Source organism: Miscanthus floridulus, chromosome 1 (genome assembly GCF_019320115.1).
Source record: "Miscanthus floridulus cultivar M001 chromosome 1, ASM1932011v1, whole genome shotgun sequence".
NCBI classification, from domain to species: Eukaryota; Viridiplantae; Streptophyta; class Magnoliopsida; order Poales; family Poaceae; genus Miscanthus; species Miscanthus floridulus.
In genome coordinates this window covers 54366547-54391662 of record NC_089580.1, presented here as the reverse complement: position 1 = coordinate 54391662, position 25116 = coordinate 54366547, and the positions used below count along the sequence as shown (strand labels likewise).

The 25116-nt window shown below is 45.3% G+C and overlaps 1 protein-coding gene and 1 pseudogene across 2 annotated transcripts; one reads left to right on the top strand and one right to left on the bottom strand.

The window, feature by feature from the left end:
• On the top strand, window positions 1-2842 carry LOC136484105 (uncharacterized; annotated as a pseudogene).
• Window positions 2843-3188: 346 nt separating this feature from the next.
• Window positions 3189-7076, bottom strand: LOC136484090 (putative disease resistance protein At3g14460). Of its 2 annotated transcripts, XM_066481258.1 has the most exons (2): window positions 6214-6429; window positions 3189-6127 (listed from the first exon to the last, which is right to left on the bottom strand). In XM_066481258.1, the coding sequence occupies exons 1-2, from the start codon at window positions 6292-6294 to the stop codon at window positions 3323-3325; spliced, it is 2886 nt and encodes a 961-aa protein (XP_066337355.1). In that variant the 5' UTR covers window positions 6295-6429; the 3' UTR covers window positions 3189-3322. The 2 variants fall into 2 exon arrangements, with proteins under 2 accessions (XP_066337355.1, XP_066337351.1); XM_066481254.1 differs by having other exon boundaries at window positions 3189-7076.
• Window positions 7077-25116: the final 18040 nt, after the last annotated feature.

The window sequence follows — 25116 nt, the reverse complement described above, 5'->3', positions numbered from 1 at the left end:
CAGCTCGACGAGTGACTTTTGCCACACTGCCGGGGCGGCGCATGTGCGCAAAGCCCGGAGCCCGGCGGCCTTCTTCCCCCACGCCATCCGGCACTGCCACCGGCTGCTCCCCCAAAGCCCGAGGCCTCTTCACCAATGCCGGCCCCGCCGGCCGCACCGCCGGCGCCACCGGCCGCTCCCTGGCGCCGGCACGCTCCGGCGGCGGCCTCCTCCACTCCCAAAACCGTCCTGCTCCTCCTCCCGATCCTCCTGCTGCTCCTCTTCGTGCTCTCCAAAGCGCCGGATCTAACTTTCTCCACCACCACCTCCTCCCGCGCCGCCACGGCCGCTGCCTCCTCTTCCAGCCACCTTCCAGGCGACCTCCGCTCCTTTGACTGCTACGCCTCGCCGCAGGCTTTCCCGGTCGTGGCCAACCTTGTGGAGGGCGTGCCCTACCCCTTCCTCTACTCGCTCGCCGACATGGGCACCCTCCCCGACCACCCCCACAAGAACATCGCTCGCCTTCTCAAGGGCAAGCGCTTCCGCAAGCCCGACATCTCCGGGACCATCCAGGAGCTGCTCGGCGGGGAGGTGGGGAGGGGGGAACCTTCCGGTGGTTTGGTGGTGGACGTGGGGGCCAATGTCGGCATGGCATCATTCGCGGCCGCCGTGATGGGGTTCCGGGTGCTGGCAATCTGGCATTCGAGCCCGTGTTCGAGAACCTGCAGCGGATCTGCGACGGGGTGTACCTCAACCGGGTGCAGGACCGCGTTGTGGTGTATCACGCGGCAGCTTCTGATCGAGTTGGGACTATTACGATGCACCAGGTACTGGTTCTGATCATAGTTTGATTTTCTTTAACCGATTAATTCATCGTTGCAACTTTGTGTATCACTGTTATAGTTGCTAAATGCAGCCATTTAGAATTGGAAAGTGCTATGTTCTTTTACCTTCTTATCAATCAACGAACATTTTTTGCATACTGGTCTCTATGTATGGCACTTTGACCATGTTATTAGCAGAACAAGCTCGCATGGATGTCATTGTAATTAGTGTTCGGAATTGTAACCAAGCCCCCCCATGGGTTCTATACCCGATTCATAACTAGAAAGCTTCTCTGGCCCTTCACTAACCGTGGCTAAAAGTCCTGAAATCCAAAATACCAAAATAGGAATAAGGTTTGCTATTATTAGAAATGTCCAAAAAATATCATATCCGTGAAGCAGAAACATAAGGGTATGTACAATCTGTGAACGCTTAAATGGGGCTCTTAAAGAAAGAGAATAATCAAACAATTGTGTAAGAGCCTTAACCTACAATGGAAAAAGCTAAACCTACATGCTAATGTGCTTATCCATCCTTAAAACCGTCACTTTTTAAACTATAAAATCACCAAGCGCCGGCTGCTTATTTGAGCGTCAATGTCACTGCTAAGCGCCTGGCCACATGTACACGGTGGCAAAACAATAAAATAAAATGCAGAACCTCTGATTAGCGTCACCGCCGCCCCAAGCGCCGGCGTTGTACCTGGTGTAAATGTACTCCCATTAATGTGGAATAGGCGGAACTGATTTAGTCAATTCAATTTGACATTGTCAATTTATCCAGAACTTCTCTTTTCCTCGGTGAAGCAAGAATCTGTTTTGCTCAAACCAAAGGCAAGGAGCGCTTAATTTAGCCTTTGGTTCTTTTGTGATATGTCTTCCTTAAGGAACAAGCTTACATGGAAAATCAGTATTACTTGTCCAATCTCATACTGATAAACTTTAATATTGTTAAAGCAACACAATGAACTTTTCATTATAGGATTACTATTTTTCGCAGAAATTTATAGCCTTGTATATTTTTTTGAACATTCATGTACAACCATGATTGATTGATTGCCACTATCACATATCTGAAATTAGGCAAGACATAAGTGCATAAACAAAATCTGCATGCATGTAAGACATTACAGTTTGGCAATTATTCTGATCCTTAGTTTTACAAGAGATATTTACATAATCTAGAAATCTCAAATTGTTTTCTATGTGTCTGTGCTTCTGTTTTGCCTTTGTCCACTACTTATTGCATATTCTGGTAATCTAGGTGATTGGTCGACTTGACAACAGTGCTATATCTGCAATTGGTGCAAAGTTAGCATTCAAGTCTAATGCAGAAATTGCTGTTGAAGTTTCCACAATTCCACTGGATGAAGTTGTTCCAGATACTGAGAGAGTTCTTATGATCAAAGTTGATGTTCAAGGCTGGGAGTACCACGTACTGAGAGGTGCATCAAAATTGCTTTCAAGGAGGAAAGGTGAAGCTCCCTACCTTATATATGAAGAAGATGAACACCTGCTGCAGGCTAGCAACAGCAGTGCACAGGAGATAAGGGCATTTCTCACTAGTGTTGGTAACAATCACTGTACAAGGCATGGAAATGATGCTCACTGTACAAAGGAATAGACAAATTTGTTTCTGACTGTTGCTCTTATGCTCCTAAGCTTGGGTTGTATATGAACTGCGAAGAATCAATTGAGTTCTGGCAGTTTTGCCCCTTTGTTACTTAGCAAGGCCAGATGTTTAGACATGTCATGTGCCCAATAGTTGTGTTGCATCGAGTTCCATGGTATCCCTTTGCTTTAACTTTTAGGTTAGTTTGTTGGTTGCTGGACCTTTTGTTATTACTGCCTCTGGTAGGGAAAAGATGCCGTTCCTACTGGAGTTAGCAATTGAGTTAACTGACCATTTGCTGTCAGAAGCGACGTCTTTACCTGACCGGAGGGAGTGTATGTTATAGATACTTGGTATAAGTAACATCAATATTTGTGCATGCGCTGGGCATCTTGAATCTTAATGACATTTCCAGATACTAGTGCAGTTTTTTATTCTGATCTTGGAATGTATGCTTAGTACTGAATATCATTACATATATGCTTCAGTTTATCCTGTGTTCTGAGAAGCATCTAGGATTTTTTTTTGTTGTTGAACAGCCAAATTAATTTATTTTAACTCAGTTTTTGGGTTACCTTGCATATTTCCTTTCAGTTGTAGTTTACCTACTTAAGTTTTTAACATGGTTACTTCGAATGAGATTTGACATAACTTTTAACTGTAATGCTAAGATCTTACAAACAAGAGATATTTGGTTAAAAAATAACAAGCTGAAGCTAATTCTACCATTTTCGGAAGTACTGTGATAGTTTCGCTAGTAGTACTTTGGAGTTAAATTAATATTGTTTCCATATAGAATTCTTTGGAAAACAAATTTCCTTTCCGAAAATTAACGTTACATCAACATCTATCCATATTGGATCATAGGTTTCAGATTGAAAATACACTATCTTCCTCTTTCCAATCTCTACAAAATTTCACCATCTATTTCAATCCAAGGGATGTGTGCAATCTTTGGCCAGTCAACTCCATATTCTTTTCTGAGCCTTTCCTTGAGCAGTGGGTGACAGAGTGCAACTTCAATCTTCCTAACTGATAGAGGCAGTGGTTCCTCTGTCAGTGATTCCAACGCAGGGCAGTTCCATAAGACCAACTTATCCAGGGATTGCATGCTGGACAGAGTGGAAGGAAGTGATCGCAGAGTGTTGCAACCAGATATACATAAGCTCTGGAGTGACTTTAGCTGTAGGAGGATATCATCATCGTCTGCACTGAAGGAGGTTATCTCTGAGCAATCTTGGATGTCTAGGCTCTCAATGAGCTCAAGCCTATCTTCTAAAAGAGAACACCTTAGTATTGTCATTTGATCAGTGATAATGCTTCTAAGTGACCTAAACCTTGCAATTATTTCTGTGTTCATTTGTGCAGATAATCTGGCAAGTAACAAGGGGCAATTGAATATGCAAAGAGATGAGACACTGGACCTGCGTGCCGACTTTACATCATGGTGGTATGGCACCCAATACCCTTTCCCTGCAATTGTTATCTCTGTAAGGTTAGGAGGTACTGGAGGCAGCGCTTTGAGCTTATTGCAGTCCTTGATCACAACGTTCTGTAGATTCCTCATTGTCTGGTCACTCCATAACCACTCATTGAGTTCTGGCATGTCATCAAGCACCAGCTCTTCTAGTGACTGGAATGTCTCCATTTGGCTGCCACTGCCATATGCCTCTGGGCCTATCTGCCTCAACATTTTCAAACGCTGCAACCAGATTATTCGGATGGAGGGAAGCTGACCAAGTGGTGGAAGCTGCTCCCATGCATTGCAGCCACTTAGGAAAATAAGCTCAAGATTGCTTAGCCATTCGTTCTCAAGCCAATTAGGGGATTTGACTCCCATCCAACCCACGATGTCTAGTCTCTTTAGATTTTCGTGCGGTTGGAGAGCTTCTAGCACATCCTCTTCCCTATTTCCATTTACCTCATCTCGATCAGATGCCCACATTAACTGCAGCACAGAGAGCTGGCGTTTCTTGCAAAGCATGGCTTCCTTTGCCTCATTTGGAGCATCAATATTCTCAAGGTTTCTGATCTGTAGGGATCCTTGGAGTTCTAGTAGGTACCCAAGCTGAACTATACTTTGTGTTCTCTCTCTGGTAACCTTGAAAGTTGGCAACCTCTGAAGGTATTTCAGCCTGCCAATGTCTGTTATGGCTGAAATAATCTGATTAGCTGCTGTGAGATGTCGTAGATTGACCAAGTTGTTCATTCTGGAAGGCAATTTTCCAAGCCTGCAACCTGATAAATTCAGAACCTGTAGGTGGTAGAGTTTGCACAAGAATTCTGGTACTGTGACGATGGTAGTAGATGAGATATTTAGGTATCGGAGATGCACACAATTTGATATGCTATCAGGAAGTCTGTCCATCATGCACAGGGATAAATCCAACACACGGAGGCTTCTTATGTTATTGAGAGCCACTGGAGGGATGGAATCATTGATTGGAGCCACTGTTCTGCTAGGGAGGAAAATGAGAGTGCGTAGATTCTTGTATGGGATTGTGTCATCAAGTGCTGAAAGGCTATCTAGATGTACGGATAGATGGCGTACTGACGATGGGATTCTTGTCCATTCATCACCTCCTATTCTGAAGCATTCTTCAGCTGCAACTGATTTTGCAAGCTCATAAATTACAGGTGGTATCACATAATAGCTTACAAATTCTTTCTTCTGTATCGTGAAGAATGACTTATTACGTAGATCATTTATGTATTCTTTCCCAATGTCCTCCAATCTCCTGCAACCATCTGGGTGCACAAAACCTTGTGCTAACCACAGCAGAATCAGCTGCTCCGCTTCAAATTCCCAGTTTCTGGGGAAGATGCTGCAATATGCAAAGCATTGTTTCAGGTGTGGTGGCAGATTGTCATAGCTTGTTCGTAGAATTGGCATGATTTCCTCCCATACTGCATTTCTTTGCAAGACTTGTTTCCACTCCTCTACACTGTGTTTACATTTCAGGTGTCCAGCTACCACCTTTGCGGCAAGAGGAAGACCACTGAGTGTCTCAGCAATTTTCCTTCCAATGTTCTCCAATTTTGAGTTGATGGTATGTTCTGTCTCATCAAACACAGAAGTCTTTACTAGGGACCAACAGTCATTAACTTGCAAGGTCTCCAAACTAATTATATAGGATGATTGCAGCATCTCTGCTACTATACTTGACCGAGTTGTCAGAAGTATCTTGCTCCCATTTGCTCTGTCCTTTAGAGGGGCTAGCAGCTTCTGCCAGTTCTCTTGTTCTATTGCTATTGTTCTGTTGTCATTGTTCCAAACATCATCTAAGACAAGGAGGAACCGTTTTGAAGCAAGCCTTGCCTTCAGTGCGGCTTGAAGTCTATTGAAATTTGTTATGCCACCATGCCTAAACCGACTGCTGGAAGCTGACTCCAGCATTTCTTTTGTGATCCTCAACTCGTCCAAGAGACAAGTAACACAGATCCACATTCTCACATCAAAGTTCTCTGTTATTCTAGCGTTGCTGTACACATGCTGTGCTAGAGCAGTCTTACCTATGCCACCTACCCCAACAATAGAGACAACAGAGACTGGGATCTCGACCTGAGAACTTATCAGAGCGGTTACCAGCTGTTGGGCTTCGAATTCCCGACCGATGAGTTTCCCGTGGGGTATTGAGCTTGTCATGATGTTGTGATTGCTGCTTCTGATGTTCCTGGGTAGGCTGACTACTTCACTAACTCCATTTGTAACCTGCTCAATACGCTCCAATAGATTTACCATCTTATTCTTTATCCTTGTTGATCTATCCCAACATGGTTCCAGGCTAGAAGGGGTACCTTGGTTGTGAAACCGGGAGAGCATGAAGGCGCTGATTGGGCTACTGCTGCTCTCGTTTGCACTTGATTCTTCCATTTCATGATGGAGACGGTTGTACTCAAGCTTGTCTAGGAGATCCTCTGCATGATACATGACATCTCGGAGCTCTCGCATCCAAGGAAGAGAGCTGTAGGAGAGTGTCGGCACCAGCTCAGCACCATGGAGAAGTGACTGCGTGCGAAGCAAAGCAACACGAAGCCTGTCCAGCTCATGCTCGATGCCACAGTCGGCCGCCCATCGCCGGAGCTGGTAGGACAGGTACTTGTCGAAGATAACTTGGATGAACCAACCACCTACAGCCAAGTAGCTGGAGATATCCATATTGGCAATTAGTACGGAGCTGCGGACGCCCGACAGAGGCGCGGACGGAGCTGCGGACACCGGCGAGGGGCGCGGACGGAGCTGCGGACGCCGGCGAGGGAGATCCAGAGGCAGGCCGGCGGCGGCTGCGAGAGAGAGCAGCGGGAGCAGAGAGAGCAGCGGCTGCGAGAGAGAGAAGCGGGAGCTGGAAATGCGGCTGCAACTCCCACTAGGTCACTCACTCACTCCTCTTCTTCTTACCCTAATGGGCTAGTAGCCAGGTGGGCCGAATTCTTTAGCCGGGCCAAATTCTCCCTCCCCCGAACTAGTCGTCCGGTTAGTCTGATCGGACGACTAATCGTGATTAGTTGCAACTTATCGGACGATAAGTTTTCTAATCGGTCTAAACTAATCGAGGGCCCTTATCGAGCACCTGGTTACGATAAGGATGACTAATCACGATTGATTAGTCGTCCGATCTGAAAACATTGGCAATTACTGAGCTTGCTATCCATTCTTAAGACCAATAGTCTCATATATGCTGCTAGATACCAGGTCGAAGTCTTCCAAAAGTCTTTGAAGAAACTTCTACACCATATGTTAATGGGCTACCTTTATAATTTGAAAGGGACACATTTGTCAGCTTTAATCATTTGTTGGTTCCTTTATGAACCTCAATGCACCCTTTTCAACTGACCTACATTATCGGTGGTTAGAGACTTAAATTTCTAAGTTCTAGACTTTGTTTGGATCTCATGTAAGGCTCTGTACCTAGAAAGCATAGATAGAGCGTCTATATTTTCAACGTCCTTTGGCTGGATTCGTAGATTACAGTTTGTACTGAGTTTTGGTGTGAAGAATAAGCAAAGATGTTTTTGGTCGTCACATCAGTTTCCAGGAGATTCCAATCAACTCTGGGTTAGCTAGGCCCATTTGGGGCCACCCATCATTTTGTTCTTAGAGATCCTGCTACTTTTGTTTAACCAAATACACAGGCTGGTTTAGATGTTGGAGAGCGCACAGGTTCAAGGAGGGTTGATATTTAGTCTCCATATGTTATCTGGTCTTGTTAAGCCCTTGGTCATAGCTGGATTGGTTCTGTCTTCAGTTCTGAAACTTCGATCGCTAAATGCTGGCAGGCTGCCTCTGTAACGCTTGTAGATCCATCAATGAACAGAGGAAACACAAGAGAGGTTTTCTCTTTTTGTGAGCATAATAGTAATAACTAGTTGAATACCCTGTGCGTTGCTGGGGGATTTTAGGACACCCATTTTGAAGTTGATTATGCTGAAGGATCAAACTATGAACAGCCTGTTCGGCAGCCTGTAACTGCCTGTATCTGGCTTGGTTTATCAGCCAACCAACAATGTTTTTCTCTCACACCAAACCATTTAGCAGTACTTCAGCCCATGGCTTATAAGCCAATCCAGCCGAAACGAACAGGCTGGAAGTTGCAGCCAATTTTATAACACTGCAAATAAGGCATGGTTTGGTATGCTTGTATATAAGATATGCTTAAATATCAAAGTCGATGTACATATAAATACCCTGTTCATTTGGCTTATAAGCCGTACTTTTTCAGCCAACGAACAATATTTTTCTCTTACAACAAATTAGCCAACAGTACTTTCAGACATGGCTTATCAGCCAAGCGAACAGGACAAAAGAAGTTCAAGCTGATGAAACACGTAAAAAGAGGAAGCACAATATGGGAGGCAAGTGATTTTTGACTTTTTATTGACTCTTTTGGATAAGTGAAGTTTCTGCAAATAAAAAAAAGATAACAAGTGTGAGCAAAGTAGGTGTGTCAAACATAGATAAGTGGAAAGAAAAAATTTTGTTTAATATTTTTAGTACCTATGTTTCATTGGTTGCAAGTAGATCTTTTGAATTTGTTATGGATTGTCCAGCATCGTGATCTACATTACTGTAGGAATAACAGGATGTTAGGAATGCCTGTGAAAAAAAAGGGTTATTTTGATCACGCCATTATAATTTTTCGAGTTCGGAGATACGCATTACAAATCGTCTATTTGAAGAACTGCCATTATAATTCTATCTCCTCCTCGTCTATGTCATTTTCTACACCTCAAACGTATATGGGCCCACTGCTAGACATGTATTTGTACACGAACGCGTAGAAGAACCGTACCGGCCCACTGGACGCGCACGGCAGCTTCCGCGACGCCCTGGTCGCGCTCGTCGCGCTGCGCAGGGAGCGGCTCCGGCTGGCGTTGGCCGCGCGCACGGGACGTCCCGCGGGTCGCGTCCTCGGCGTGCGCCATGGTCGCCAAGACACCGCCCGCCAACCTCCCCATAGACGCGGCGGCCATCGCCGCCGCCGCCGTCGACGCGGCCGCGGTGGTCTTCTCCGGCCATGCCTTCGTCGACCGGGATGGCCGTCTTCTCCGAGGCAGGACACCGCCGAAGGCCACGGCGCCACATCCGAGAGGACATGGTGCGGATTAGCCGGTCTGGAATTGGGTCGTCGGAGCTAACCTGCGACTGCATGATGCGACGGATGGATCCTCGTGGTTTCTCAGTGTCTGATGCTGGAGGCACATGTATGTAATCGATCTGCTTGGAGAACGAACCAGATAATTATGATGGTGAAAGCAATGCAAAGGAAGGATAGAGCCAAAAGAATAGCCAACCCGAATTTTGTTAAAATTGGAGGATTTCGAAATGCAGGGTCATGTGTTCATTCGTTGTGCATGCATATGCATATGGAATCGCAGAACGAACTTGTTATTGCCGGACACGTCCGTCGTCACGATGAGGAAGGCAGCGGCGCGGCCACGGCGACGGCGGCCTGTGGTCCCCGCGGCCGAGCAACGCGCCCCCGACGCCTGCCTGCCTCCAATGCAAGAGCCAACCAACCTGCGTGTCTGCTTGCTATTCTCGCACGTACGACTCCTGGCGCACGGGAATACAGGATCTAGCCAGGTTCTAGGATCAGATGAGTCGTTTCCCGCGCTCATGCTCGCATCCCGCCATGGAGGCAGCCGCTCACGCTCCTTCGACTCTCCGGCCGCGACCCTCCAAGATGTTGTCCAATCGCCGCCACGGGCGACATGCAGCGCCATGCCGGCCGCTTTGCATTGGGCGAGCGCCCTGGCCACGCCTCGCTGGGCAGCCATGGCGGTCTCTCCCCCGCAGGTGTTGCCGCTGCCGCGAGGCTCGATCCTGGGGCATCGGGGCGCAACCGAGTCTGCAGGAGGCGACATGGCCGCCAAGGCCGAGGCGAGTGTAACAGAACCGACCAAATCATAAGAACGTAAGTACAAAAACAATCACCGAAGCGATCAAATTCCTGTACTTAAGCTCCCATAATCCCGGTAGTCCGGAAATCACGAAGGATTTCAACCAACTCTCGACATACAAACCAAGATCGTAATGATTCAACACAACACATCATCTGTTACAACATTTCATAAGTAGCATTCGGATTACATCCATCAGAGTTCAAATAAATATTACAAACCAAGTTTGAGTGTGCGGAAGCAACATAGTTTAGTACAAAACATCATAGTTTTCAAATACATTGCCAAGATCAGAGTCATGTCCCACAAAAGCATTAACAGATACGAGAACTAGTAGAGACCGTGCCCCACGGTCTAGTCTTCATCCCCAGCAGGGAGAAGGCAGTACTTGCAGCAACCAAAGTAGAACTGGTCATCTGCAACAGGTGGGAAATAAACCCTGAGTACGAGAAGGTACTCAGCTAGACTTACCCGACGAAAATTAGAAATAAAGACACCAAGGATCATGCAAGGCTTTTCAGGTGGGCTAGCTTGACACAGTTGCATAAAAGAGCTTAAGATTATAGTAACCCATTTAAACTTAGCATCAAGCTTATCATTATTTACCTGTCCGCTAGATTAGCACCTGTACTAGAGCACTCACTTATTAGGAGCAAACAATATTAACCATAGCAGGTATAATAAGGCTGTCATCATCATATCATCATTTCGAACCATTAAGATATTAAGTGTATCTACATTGGAGATAAGCCCGTCAAGTTCTCACTAACCGGGAGAGACGGCGATTCGAATCGAATTACAACTCAGCTGAGGGGGTATTCCTAACTCTCACCCTGGCATACTTTGCAAGGGTAGCCGTGGGTCACCTTTGGAACATCTCAGGAACCAAATTCGCGGGTTCGATCAGCGCCAGCACTCTCAGGGATTACCCTTCTGCCAGGACGACCAGGACTTTTAAATCACCTGCCCTTGGACTCACGCCTACGGCTCCCTTCCGAGGCGCACTTTATACTTATCGACTCCCGGCCTGAGGTGAGCTACTCGGCTTCGTGGTCGGTCTCCAGACCCGGCCAACTAAGAGAGAGGCATGCGTTCAACATGAACAGGAAAGGCTCCAAGATCCAGTCCTTAATCGACACAGACGGAGTCACTGCAAACCGGCAAGCCTCCGTCCGGTCTTCATTTCAATTTAAGACTGGTTCTTTTCCACGATAGCAAATATAGCCAACCGTGCCACATGTATCTTCCTATATCTCGCAGGTGACAGGAAATCACCCGACTTCTACCGAGTTTAAGCAGGGCTAAGCACTACTCGAGCCTGAGCTACATAGGGTTCAGGGTGACAATATCTGGACAAGGAATGGGTAACCAATGCAGCAAGTGTTTGCATCCAACACCTAAACTTAATGCAACAATATATGTAATAATAATACTGTAACTGCAGTTCGGAAAATAGGAGGCTTAATATGCTCCGGGGCTTGCCTTTCACAAAGTTGCAAGGACGGTGGTCAGGGCACTCAACGGCGACCTCGTCTGGCACTTCTCCTGAAGGCTGCTCCTCCTGAATTTCCGGTGTCGGCTGCTGCTGCTCGTTCAGTTCCTCGAATTCCAGCAGGGTCACTCCTTCCGGTACACCTATTGCATGCCGATGCAAAAGATAAATACCATGGATGCATAAGGTATGACATGATGCTCATGAAGAATGGATCGTAGTAAGTGTTTACGAAGGTATTACTGGACACTCGTTTACCGAGTACTTCGCTCTATTCAAATCACTTTAAGCATGTATCCAACTTAACTTAAATAACAAGAGCAACTTACCTAGCTTGCATAACCTAAGATAAAGATGCTCATCTTCAGTTAAAGGCCTAACACCTAGGAACAGTACCATGAACTTAGGATAGTAAAGACATACTTAAAATAACAGTTAAAGCTTCATATGCAACAAGTAGCAACTTAAATCTATCATAACCCGAGTTCTATAACTCCAAATGACGTACAAGAGGACATTCTGGAAAGCTTATGAAATTCTCTACAATTTATTTGTAAACATCAAAGCATGATTCTAAAGTTAACCAACTCCAATTTCAGTAGACCTAGAATCTGTCCCGCAATGACAGGGTTGCTAACTTAATTATTTAATGATGGTGCAAAAGCCTAATTTGACCAAACCAAGTTAACCAACTTGTTTTTCATACCTAAGCAACATCAGAAAGTACAGTGCTAACTTCTAAATAAATTCTTTAATATCCTTTTCTAATTTATCTAGTTAATTAGGTGATTAAAGCAATATATAGTAAACCTGTTCAGAAAAATCTACAAAAATTACAGTAGCTATTTCATGCTTCACATAGACTACTATAAAAATTTCAAAGCCATTGAGTAAGTAGAACAGTTTACACAAAAATGATAAGGCATACTAGCTTAAAATGGCATAATTAAGAAATCCTAATGAAAAGTGTCAAGCAACAGATTTCACATTTTTCCTAGCATCATTATAGCATAATAATAGTACCCATAAAATTTCACCTTCACTGGATCTATAGAAAAATTATGAAAATTCACACAAGATCCACCTATTAATAAAAGGAAATTCTATAACTTAAAAACTACACATGCACTAGCTCTGAAATTTTTACCAGAGCTTCTAATAAACCTAAATAGAGGACCCACAAAATTTCATAATTTTTGGACCACAGAAACTCAAGATAAAATTCAAACAAGTTTGCATGCTCCTAAAAACACATTTCAAAGTCCTATTTAAATCATCAAAAATTTCTAAAACAAGTGCCCATATAATATTTTTGTTAAATACTAGACATGATCAGGAACCCAACAAAATTAGAACCATAGCATTTGGATCTATATACTAGGAGCTACATATTTTTCAAGATGTACATAAATCTGTGGAATAAATAAACGAAATAAAATGGGAAAACAACACTCAGCCCTACACGGGCCAGCCCAAGAACGGCGGCCCAAGACTACGGCGCTGGCGCGGCCCAACGCGACGCGGCCCACGCTGGGCTCCCGCCTCAGCCGCGGCGGCTGACAAGAAGGGCCCGCGCGTCAGCGAGAGGAGCAGGGGAGGCGGCCTCGGCGACGGTGGAACTCGCCGACGGCGAACCCTCCGGTGAATCGAACAGCACCGGCGTGCTTCCCAAGTCCCCGCGTTTCGATTTCCCTACAAAGCCAAAGCTCTAGGGGTCCCTAAGCGCTCCGACCACGGCGCACGGCGAATCGGCCATGGCGCACGGCGGCGCTCGGCCGTGTCCCGGCGCGGCTGGACCGGCACTGGTGATGGCATCTACACCCAAGCAGCTACTCGTGATGGAGAAGGCTAAACGTGAGCTAAGAGTGGAGGAGGGGAACGGTGCCGTGCTGGCCACGGTGAGGTCACCGGCGCGGCCATGGCTGCGGTGGGAAGAACGGCGAATACGCCCTTACCAAAGCACGATCGACCTGGCTGAGGGGTGGGGGTGGCAGAGGAGATCACGGCGAGGCTACAGGCGGACGGGGCAACGCGTTTTTGCCAAGACGCGGGCGCTAGGCGAGAGCGAAGCTCCGGCGACAATGGCGGGCGGCTCGGTGCTGCGCTGCGGGAGGCGAAGAAATGTGAACTGGAGTGGTGAAGGCGTCGACAGGCGCTGGCTTGAAGTGGAGGGCAACGGCAGCGGCGTCAGGCCAGCCTCGGCGCGTGGCCAGCGTGACAGCAAGCCGGCGACGAGTGGCGGACACGCGGCGTCGAGTCTCTGCGTCGGTCGGCCACATCGTTACTGAAGGTTTTCTGAAAACCGCGATTCAGTTAACCCTTGTCCCGACTGACAGAGCATGTTCGACGATAAATATCTCCTAAACCGTGGCGAGTTAGTGGAAGACATGAACATAAAAGCTATAGACTTATCTTCCCTCTACAATTTCTTTTCAATGATCCCCACCTAAAACTTCATGGATCAGAAGTTACATGAAGCTAAAGTCGGCCTGATGCAACTGGAAAACACTATGACTTAGAATATTTTTCTAAGTGTTGAAAACAGCATGTATCACAGACTTGTGGGCCATGTTTGACCATGTTCCACACATTTTCATGACTTGGCTAGAAAACAACTTTTGTTCCTTGATAAATTAGCCACAACTTTTGTAAAGAGTGCACAGCCATGCAAAGTCTCTAAGTTGCACTTTTCAAACAGTCAAACAATGAGACTCCTATGGTCAATTCTAGTCAAACTTGCACTTAAGGGCATTTTGGTCATTTTGATCTACATGAACAATGTTCCAACAAGTAAACTAAATGTAGTTAAGGTATATTAGACCATGATCAACCACTTTACAAACTTGTTATACCACTTCTAATGATCACATGGAATAAGACAATTAAAATAAACAATTCAATCATATGTTGCAATGAAATGTTTCATATGTTTCATGGCTTGGTTGTTATTTTACACTTGTCATATTTCTACCATGTTGCCATGTTTCAAGGTATGAGAAATTTATGTTGCATTCATAGGTTGCAATACTATCATTCATGAGCACTCAACTACGAAACACATACAATTTCAAATGTTGCATACGTATGTTTCAATGATAATGACATGGTGATATAGATAATGCACATGATTATGAAATGACATGCAATTAGTGGAAGCCAAACACCTAGGGTGTTACAGCCCTCCCCCCTTAGAAAAATCTCGTCCCGAGATTTGGAAAGCGTACCATTTAGTATAGAAAGTTGGATGATTTTCCTTTAAATAATCTTCCCGCTCCCAAGTTGCATCCCGTTCACTATGGTTACTCCAAACTACCTTGTATAACTTAACCACTCGTGTACGAGTCACTCTTTCTTGAGTATCCAGAACTTGCACGGGCTTTTCCTCATAAGAAAGATCAGATTTCAAGTTGACTTTCCTTGTTGCTATTCTTTCTTCGGGAATACGAAGACACTTCTTCAGCTGGGACACATGGAATACCGGGAATATAGCGCCCATTTCACGGGGTAAGTCGAGTTTATAGGCTACTCTTCCACTTTTCTCGATAATGCGGTAAGGTCCAACGTATCGAGGCTCAAGCTTCCTTTTAATTCCAAAACGCTTGACTCCTTTCATAGGGGATACCTTCAAATAAACATGATCACCTACTTCAAACTCAATAGGTTTCCTTCTCTTATCAGCATAGCTCTTTTGTCTAGCCTGAGCGGCAGTCATATTCTTTTGTATAGTCCGGACTTGCTCTTCGGCTTCTTTTACAAAGTCAATACCATAGAATCTTCTTTCCCCGGGTTCTACCCAGTTCAAAGGAGTTCTACACTTTCGGCCATAAAGAGCTTCAAAAGGAGCCATTTTGATACTCTCTTGATAACTGTTGTTATAAGAGAATTCAGCGAGAGGTAACCAGTCTTCCCAAGAGCCTTTGCAAGAGATAAGACAAGCTCTAAGCATGTCCTCAAGAATTTGATTAACACGCTCAGTCTGTCCTGATGTTTGCGGATGATAGGCAGAACTGCGGATTAGATGAGTGCCAAGATTCTGATGTAAGCACTCCCAAAAGCGAGCCGTGAACTGAGGTCCTCTATCAGAAACAATGGATTTGGGTACACCATGGAGACGTACTACTTGTTGAAAATAGATCTCAGCATAATTGTGAGGATGATAGGTAGACTTGACCGGAATAAAGTGAGCAGATTTAGTTAGACGATCTACGATAACCCAGATGGAATCACAACCCTTTTTGGTAGTGGGTAATCCAACAATAAAATCCATACTAATTTCTTCCCACTTCCAGCCAGGAATAGATAGTGGCTGCAATAGTCCGGGCCTTATGTGAATAGCCTTGACTCTGCAACAGTTATCACACCTTGCCACATAAGCTGCGATTTCTTTCTTCATCTTGGTCCACCAATAATACAACTTGAGATCTTGATACATTTTACTGCTACCAGGATGGATGGACAATTTTGAAGAATGGGCTTCCTCCATAATTTGATTTCTAAGTTCTTTATCTTTGGGTACCACCAACCTATCATTAAACCAGAGAATTCCCTTGTCATCGACTTTAAAGTGCTTGGTCTCTTTCTCTTTCATTTTCCTTTTGATATGAAACACACCCACATCAGTCTTCTGGAGTTCGATAATTCGACCTCTAAGAGAGCAATCCACAGTGATATTGTGGAGTACTATAGGATGAAGGAGGTGTGACAGATGAAAGTCTTCACTAACTAAGGAATTGCAATGGGCCTTTCTGCTTAAAGCATCAGCAACAACATTTGCCTTACCAGGATGGTAGTGCACTTGAAGGTTGTAGTCCTTGATCAATTCTAACCATCATCGTTGACGCATGTTCAACTCAGGTTGAGTAAAGATGTACTTGAGGCTCTTATGGTCAGTATAGATGTTGCACACATTACCCAGCAAGTAATGTCTCCAAATCTTCAGGGCATGAACAACTGCGGCTAGTTCTAAGTCATGGGTAGGATAGTTGACTTCATGCTTTCGAAGCTGACGCGAAGCATAAGCAATTACTCGGCCCTCCTGCATAAGAACACACCCCAAACCGGTGCCACATGCGTCACAGAAGACATCAAAAGGCTTCTCGATATCAGGTTGTGCCAATACAGGAGCAGAGGTGAGTAAGGTCCGCAAAGTGTGGAAAGCCTCTTCACACTTCGGAGTCCACACAAACTTCTCATCCTTTTGCAGTAGTCGAGTCATGGGCTTGGCGATTTTTGAGAAATCCGGGATAAAGCGACGATAATAGCCAGCCAGACCCAGAAAGCTTCGGACTTCTGTGACCGTAGTAGGTGCCTTCCACTCAAGGACTTCTTGCACCTTAGTAGGGTCAACCGAAATTCCATCACCAGATAACACATGACCCAGAAAAGGTATCTTGTTCAACCAGAACTCGCACTTGCTGAACTTAGCATAAAGCTGGTTGTCTCGTAACCGAGTTAAAACAATTCTCAGATGTTCAGCATGCTCTTCTTCATTCTGAGAATATACCAGAATATCATCAATGAACACGACGACAAATTTGTCCAATTCCGGCATGAATACAGAATTCATCAGGTACATAAAGTGTGCCGGAGCATTTGTCAACCCAAATGACATGACGAGGTATTCGAACAAGCCATATCGAGTAGAGAAAGCTGTCTTAGGTATATCTTCAGGACGAATTTTGATCTGATGGTAGCCAGACCTCAAATCGATCTTGGAGAATACCTTAGCTTTAGAGAGCTGATCAAACAGAATATCGATGCGAGGAAGAGGGTACTTGTTCTTGATAGTAACAGCATTTAGGGGACGATAATCCACACACATGCGTAGAGACTCGTCCTTCTTCTTCACAAATATAGCTGGACAACCCCAAGGAGAAGAACTAGGCCGAATCAATCCTTTCTTCAATAGCTCATTCAACTGACTCTTCAGCTCAGCCAACTCATTGGGCGGCATTCGATAAGGCCTTCGAGAAATGGGAGCCGTACCCGGAATGAGTTCTATTTTGAATTCTACATCGCGGTCCGGAGGTAATCCAGGCAAGTCATCAGGAAAGACATCTGGAAACTCACAGACAACCGGTAGATCCTTAATGGCCTTGGCTAGGGTAGCATTGGCTGTATTGTGAATAGAGATATCACGAGGTAACTGCACGAGAAAACCTTTCTTATCCACAGGATCCCTCAACATTACTACACGGGTTGACGTGTCGATCAACACTCCATTCCCGCTCATCCACTTCATTCCTAGGATGACATCGATTCCTACCCCCGGTAGAACTACAAGATCCGTACGGAACTCTCGATCCCCAATCTCAAGCTTTACATCTTTAACTACTCGGTTAGTCAGGATGTTATTTCCAGCAGCACTAATACAATACCCACCCTTGACAATTGTAATCACATTCATATTATGCTCAGATGCAAAAGTAGAACTCACAAAGGAGTGCGAAGCACCCGAATCAAAGAGCACAACTGCAGGGTGATCATTAACAAGAAACTTACCAGCGGTGACCACTTCACCAGCAGGAATTTCCTCCACTGTAGTATAGTGAACACGCCCCTGACGGACGTTTCCTTGAGCATTCTTGGGAGGATGGGGACATCTGTTTGCCCAATGACCAGGTTGGTTACAGTTCCAGCATGGCCTGTTTGATGGTGGAACATTGGAGCTACTCTGCCCAGATGTATTCTTCGGCAAGGAAATGGTATACCCCTTGCGGAAACCGGTTTTAGCTTGGTTCTTCTTCTGCGGTGGGCGGTACCGGACATTAGCATGGGGCGGACGGTATGGGGCCTTAGATACCATTGGAGCCTTGGACTGGGAAGCACCAGCCTCAAAGTTCCTTTTTCGGTTCTTGGAAGCAGCATAAATCTTGTCATTGTTCTCCTGGGTCAGAGTGTCACTGATAAATTCATTGAAGGTGACACACTTGCAGTTGCCCATTGACTTCATCAGTTTTGGGGAAAGTCCCCTCTTGAAACTAGCTATTCTTTTGGCGTCAGTATCGACGAACTCAGGAGCATATCTTGCCAGGTTGTTGAATGCCTGGAGGTACTCATTGAGACTCTTATTGCCTTGGGTGAGCTTCATAAACTCAGTATGCTTGATGGCCATGAGACCAGGAGGAATAAAGTGTCCCCTGAAGGCTGCCTGGAACTGGTTCCAGACGATCTCAACGTTAGCAGGGAAGGTGGTCCTGTGATGGGTCCACCAAATACCTGCAGGGCCTTGGAGCTGGTGTCCTGCATACGTAGCCTTCAGGCTTTCGGTCAAACGGAGCAATCCAAATCGTTGCTCTATCGTGCTCAACCATTCATCCGCTTGTAAGGGTTCTTCTGCCTCACGAAAGACAGGAGGCTTTGTGTCCATGAAGTCCTTAAAAGTGCTATACTGGTTCGGCTCAGGTCCCTGGCGGACATGCCGATCCTCACGGTTAGCCATCTGGCGCATAGCCTCAGCTAGCATGCGCTGACTTTCCACAACAGTCTGCATTAGCTCAGCTGGTGTGGGTGGTGGCGGAGGTGGTTGTTCCTCATTTCCCATGCCACGACCGCGACGAAGGTTATGAGCCATCTGCAAAATGTATAGCCAATGAGCACTGACGATGTGGAAATTTTTTTGCAGATGAAATGTATAATTATGCCGAACTGACTCCAATGGAGAAAATGAATTCGTACTATCAACAGAGGCACAATCATCCATCACAATCACACAACTCATCAAGTGCATCAATTGACACATTAATGCGATGAACTTAACCAACAACGAGATCCATAGACCGCAAGGGCGAAATTCATCAAAAGCTCTCATACGTGGAGCATAATACGTTCGATAGGTTACACCCAAGCCATAGTGGTTTCAACTTACATCAAAGGTAACATAGGGTTCGAGATTACATCCCAACGATTAACTTGTCCATGCATGAGGGTTAACAAAAGACTAGATCTAGCGCATTAGCTAAGTAGTAAGCTAAACTACGCATCGTCCTCGGAGTCGGTGTCGAAGATTTCTCCTCCATCTTCATCACTAGGAGGCTCTAACTCCTCATCTTCCTCCTCATCAGGTGGAGCGTCCTCAGGTCCATTGACTTCCATGTCATCATCACCTTCGGCCATGATGACGCCAGATCCCATCTCATTTTCATCCTCAGGTGGCAGGATAGGGTGAAGTTGGTTGTGCAGTAGGTGAACCTCCTCATGGAGATTGTCATTGTACTCTTCTGCAGCCGCCAACTGCTGCTCTAGCTCCACCTGCCTCGCCCTCAACACATTCTCCTCGTGCCAGGCTTCATTCCGTTGGTTCAGCATGTGAACCAACATACGCTCACAGTTACGATGAGCAATTGTCAACCTCTGAACCTCAAGGGTTTCTTGGTCCCTCTCTTGCGTGACTTGCTCCAAACGCTGCTGAACTGCAGTCCTTTCAGCAGTCACCTGGGCCAGCTCTGCCCTTAGCCTTTCCGCCTCAGTAGGCTCAGGACGGGGCTCACGAGGAGCTAAACGGTGACGAGGCGCCCTACCTCCAGCGGACTTGCGAGCAGTGCGTTTCGTGCGCGCCATCTGTAGCAAAAGTTACAACGTAAGGGGAGAATCATTTAAGGGACGCGAAATTTAATTATTCGGGACCATCAATTTTAAAGGAGGGAGTAATGCAAGAAATGCCATGTATGCTTGAACATGATGCATGCACGATCCGTACGTCCTCACAAACCTAGAAAAATTTAAAGGCTAGCGAAATATACGGTGGCATACATACGTTCTCTCGTATACGGTAGCTAGTCGATCTACAACGATACGTTGTTAGTGTACCTGCAGAAGATTTCATTTCAGCCCAATACTTTCCCCAAAAAGCATAGAAAACAAACAGTAAACTAAATACTTTCATACATACATCCCCTGATGTATATACTCTAGTATCACAGCTACCCGTCAGAGATACCCACAATTAAGTACTCTCATAAATACATGATTAAACACGTAAGTATGCGAGCAACCACAACTACTCTCCCCTAGACCGACGATTGGACGGTCATGCTCTCACAACTCACACTTACCAGAGCGTAGAGGTATTTTGATCCATACATTACCACCCAAGCGGATGGCATCCATACAATAGCACGCCGTATGGACGACGAAATAGAAACAAGCAGGAACCCCCAAGTTAGTACTTTAATAAGCCACCTAAGAGTCCTTATTTGGGCATAAGGGATATGACCACTGGCAATACTTAGTATTTAATTTAGGATTTTCACAAATACTTTTGTTTTAAATACACAAATGACGTGTTTAGTGTCAAATCTTGCTCTGATGCCAGCTGTAACAGAACCGACCAAATCATAAGAACGTAAGTACAAAAACAATCACCGAAGCGATCAAATTCCTGTACTTAAGCTCCCATAATCCCGGTAGTCCGGAAATCACGAAGGATTTCAACCAACTCTCGACATACAAACCAAGATCGTAATGATTCAACACAACACATCATCTGTTACAACATTTCATAAGTAGCATTCGGATTACATCCATCAGAGTTCAAATAAATATTACAAACCAAGTTTGAGTGTGCGGAAGCAACATAGTTTAGTACAAAACATCATAGTTTTCAAATACATTGCCAAGATCAGAGTCATGTCCCACAAAAGCATTAACAGATACGAGAACTAGTAGAGACCGTGCCCCACGGTCTAGTCTTCATCCCCAGCAGGGAGAAGGCAGTACTTGCAGCAACCAAAGTAGAACTGGTCATCTGCAACAGGTGGGAAATAAACCCTGAGTACGAGAAGGTACTCAGCTAGACTTACCCGACGAAAATTAGAAATAAAGACACCAAGGATCATGCAAGGCTTTTCAGGTGGGCTAGCTTGACACAGTTGCATAAAAGAGCTTAAGATTATAGTAACCCATTTAAACTTAGCATCAAGCTTATCATTATTTACCTGTCCGCTAGATTAGCACCTGTACTAGAGCACTCACTTATTAGGAGCAAACAATATTAACCATAGCAGGTATAATAAGGCTGTCATCATCATATCATCATTTCGAACCATTAAGATATTAAGTGTATCTACATTGGAGATAAGCCCGTCAAGTTCTCACTAACCGGGAGAGACGGCGATTCGAATCGAATTACAACTCAGCTGAGGGGGTATTCCTAACTCTCACCCTGGCATACTTTGCAAGGGTAGCCGTGGGTCACCTTTGGAACATCTCAGGAACCAAATTCGCGGGTTCGATCAGCGCCAGCACTCTCAGGGATTACCCTTCTGCCAGGACGACCAGGACTTTTAAATCACCTGCCCTTGGACTCACGCCTACGGCTCCCTTCCGAGGCGCACTTTATACTTATCGACTCCCGGCCTGAGGTGAGCTACTCGGCTTCGTGGTCGGTCTCCAGACCCGGCCAACTAAGAGAGAGGCATGCGTTCAACATGAACAGGAAAGGCTCCAAGATCCAGTCCTTAATCGACACAGACGGAGTCACTGCAAACCGGCAAGCCTCCGTCCGGTCTTCATTTCAATTTAAGACTGGTTCTTTTCCACGATAGCAAATATAGCCAACCGTGCCACATGTATCTTCCTATATCTCGCAGGTGACAGGAAATCACCCGACTTCTACCGAGTTTAAGCAGGGCTAAGCACTACTCGAGCCTGAGCTACATAGGGTTCAGGGTGACAATATCTGGACAAGGAATGGGTAACCAATGCAGCAAGTGTTTGCATCCAACACCTAAACTTAATGCAACAATATATGTAATAATAATACTGTAACTGCAGTTCGGAAAATAGGAGGCTTAATATGCTCCGGGGCTTGCCTTTCACAAAGTTGCAAGGACGGTGGTCAGGGCACTCAACGGCGACCTCGTCTGGCACTTCTCCTGAAGGCTGCTCCTCCTGAATTTCCGGTGTCGGCTGCTGCTGCTCGTTCAGTTCCTCGAATTCCAGCAGGGTCACTCCTTCCGGTACACCTATTGCATGCCGATGCAAAAGATAAATACCATGGATGCATAAGGTATGACATGATGCTCATGAAGAATGGATCGTAGTAAGTGTTTACGAAGGTATTACTGGACACTCGTTTACCGAGTACTTCGCTCTATTCAAATCACTTTAAGCATGTATCCAACTTAACTTAAATAACAAGAGCAACTTACCTAGCTTGCATAACCTAAGATAAAGATGCTCATCTTCAGTTAAAGGCCTAACACCTAGGAACAGTACCATGAACTTAGGATAGTAAAGACATACTTAAAATAACAGTTAAAGCTTCATATGCAACAAGTAGCAACTTAAATCTATCATAACCCGAGTTCTATAACTCCAAATGACGTACAAGAGGACATTCTGGAAAGCTTATGAAATTCTCTACAATTTATTTGTAAACATCAAAGCATGATTCTAAAGTTGACCAACTCCAATTTCAGTAGACCTAGAATCTGTCCCGCAATGACAGGGTTGCTAACTTAATTATTTAATGATGGTGCAAAAGCCTAATTTGACCAAACCAAGTTAACCAACTTGTTTTTCATACCTAAGCAACATCAGAAAGTACAGTGCTAACTTCTAAATAAATTCTTTAATATCCTTTTCTAATTTATCTAGTTAATTAGGTGATTAAAGCAATATATAGTAAACCTGTTCAGAAAAATCTACAAAAATTACAGTAGCTATTTCATGCTTCACATAGACTACTATAAAAATTTCAAAGCCATTGAGTAAGTAGAACAGTTTACACAAAAATGATAAGGCATACTAGCTTAAAATGGCATAATTAAGAAATCCTAATGAAAAGTGTCAAGCAACAGATTTCACATTTTTCCTAGCATCATTATAGCATAATAATAGTACCCATAAAATTTCACCTTCACTGGATCTATAGAAAAATTATGAAAATTCACACAAGATCCACCTATTAATAAAAGGAAATTCTATAACTTAAAAACTACACATGCACTAGCTCTGAAATTTTTACCAGAGCTTCTAATAAACCTAAATAGAGGACCCACAAAATTTCATAATTTTTGGACCACAGAAACTCAAGATAAAATTCAAACAAGTTTGCATGCTCCTAAAAACACATTTCAAAGTCCTATTTAAATCATCAAAAATTTCTAAAACAAGTGCCCATATAATATTTTTGTTAAATACTAGACATGATCAGGAACCCAACAAAATTAGAACCATAGCATTTGGATCTATATACTAGGAGCTACATATTTTTCAAGATGTACATAAATCTGTGGAATAAATAAACGAAATAAAATGGGAAAACAACACTCAGCCCTACACGGGCCAGCCCAAGAACGGCGGCCCAAGACTACGGCGCTGGCGCGGCCCAACGCGACGCGGCCCACGCTGGGCTCCCGCCTCAGCCGCGGCGGCTGACAAGAAGGGCCCGCGCGTCAGCGAGAGGAGCAGGGGAGGCGGCCTCGGCGACGGTGGAACTCGCCGACGGCGAACCCTCCGGTGAATCGAACAGCACCGGCGTGCTTCCCAAGTCCCCGCGTTTCGATTTCCCTACAAAGCCAAAGCTCTAGGGGTCCCTAAGCGCTCCGACCACGGCGCACGGCGAATCGGCCATGGCGCACGGCGGCGCTCGGCCGTGTCCCGGCGCGGCTGGACCGGCACTGGTGATGGCATCTACACCCAAGCAGCTACTCGTGATGGAGAAGGCTAAACGTGAGCTAAGAGTGGAGGAGGGGAACGGTGCCGTGCTGGCCACGGTGAGGTCACCGGCGCGGCCATGGCTGCGGTGGGAAGAACGGCGAATACGCCCTTACCAAAGCACGATCGACCTGGCTGAGGGGTGGGGGTGGCAGAGGAGATCACGGCGAGGCTACAGGCGGACGGGGCAACGCGTTTTTGCCAAGACGCGGGCGCTAGGCGAGAGCGAAGCTCCGGCGACAATGGCGGGCGGCTCGGTGCTGCGCTGCGGGAGGCGAAGAAATGTGAACTGGAGTGGTGAAGGCGTCGACAGGCGCTGGCTTGAAGTGGAGGGCAACGGCAGCGGCGTCAGGCCAGCCTCGGCGCGTGGCCAGCGTGACAGCAAGCCGGCGACGAGTGGCGGACACGCGGCGTCGAGTCTCTGCGTCGGTCGGCCACATCGTTACTGAAGGTTTTCTGAAAACCGCGATTCAGTTAACCCTTGTCCCGACTGACAGAGCATGTTCGACGATAAATATCTCCTAAACCGTGGCGAGTTAGTGGAAGACATGAACATAAAAGCTATAGACTTATCTTCCCTCTACAATTTCTTTTCAATGATCCCCACCTAAAACTTCATGGATCAGAAGTTACATGAAGCTAAAGTCGGCCTGATGCAACTGGAAAACACTATGACTTAGAATATTTTTCTAAGTGTTGAAAACAGCATGTATCACAGACTTGTGGGCCATGTTTGACCATGTTCCACACATTTTCATGACTTGGCTAGAAAACAACTTTTGTTCCTTGATAAATTAGCCACAACTTTTGTAAAGAGTGCACAGCCATGCAAAGTCTCTAAGTTGCACTTTTCAAACAGTCAAACAATGAGACTCCTATGGTCAATTCTAGTCAAACTTGCACTTAAGGGCATTTTGGTCATTTTGATCTACATGAACAATGTTCCAACAAGTAAACTAAATGTAGTTAAGGTGTATTAGACCATGATCAACCACTTTACAAACTTGTTATACCACTTCTAATGATCACATGGAATAAGACAATTAAAATAAACAATTCAATCATATGTTGCAATGAAATGTTTCATATGTTTCATGGCTTGGTTGTTATTTTACACTTGTCATATTTCTACCATGTTGCCATGTTTC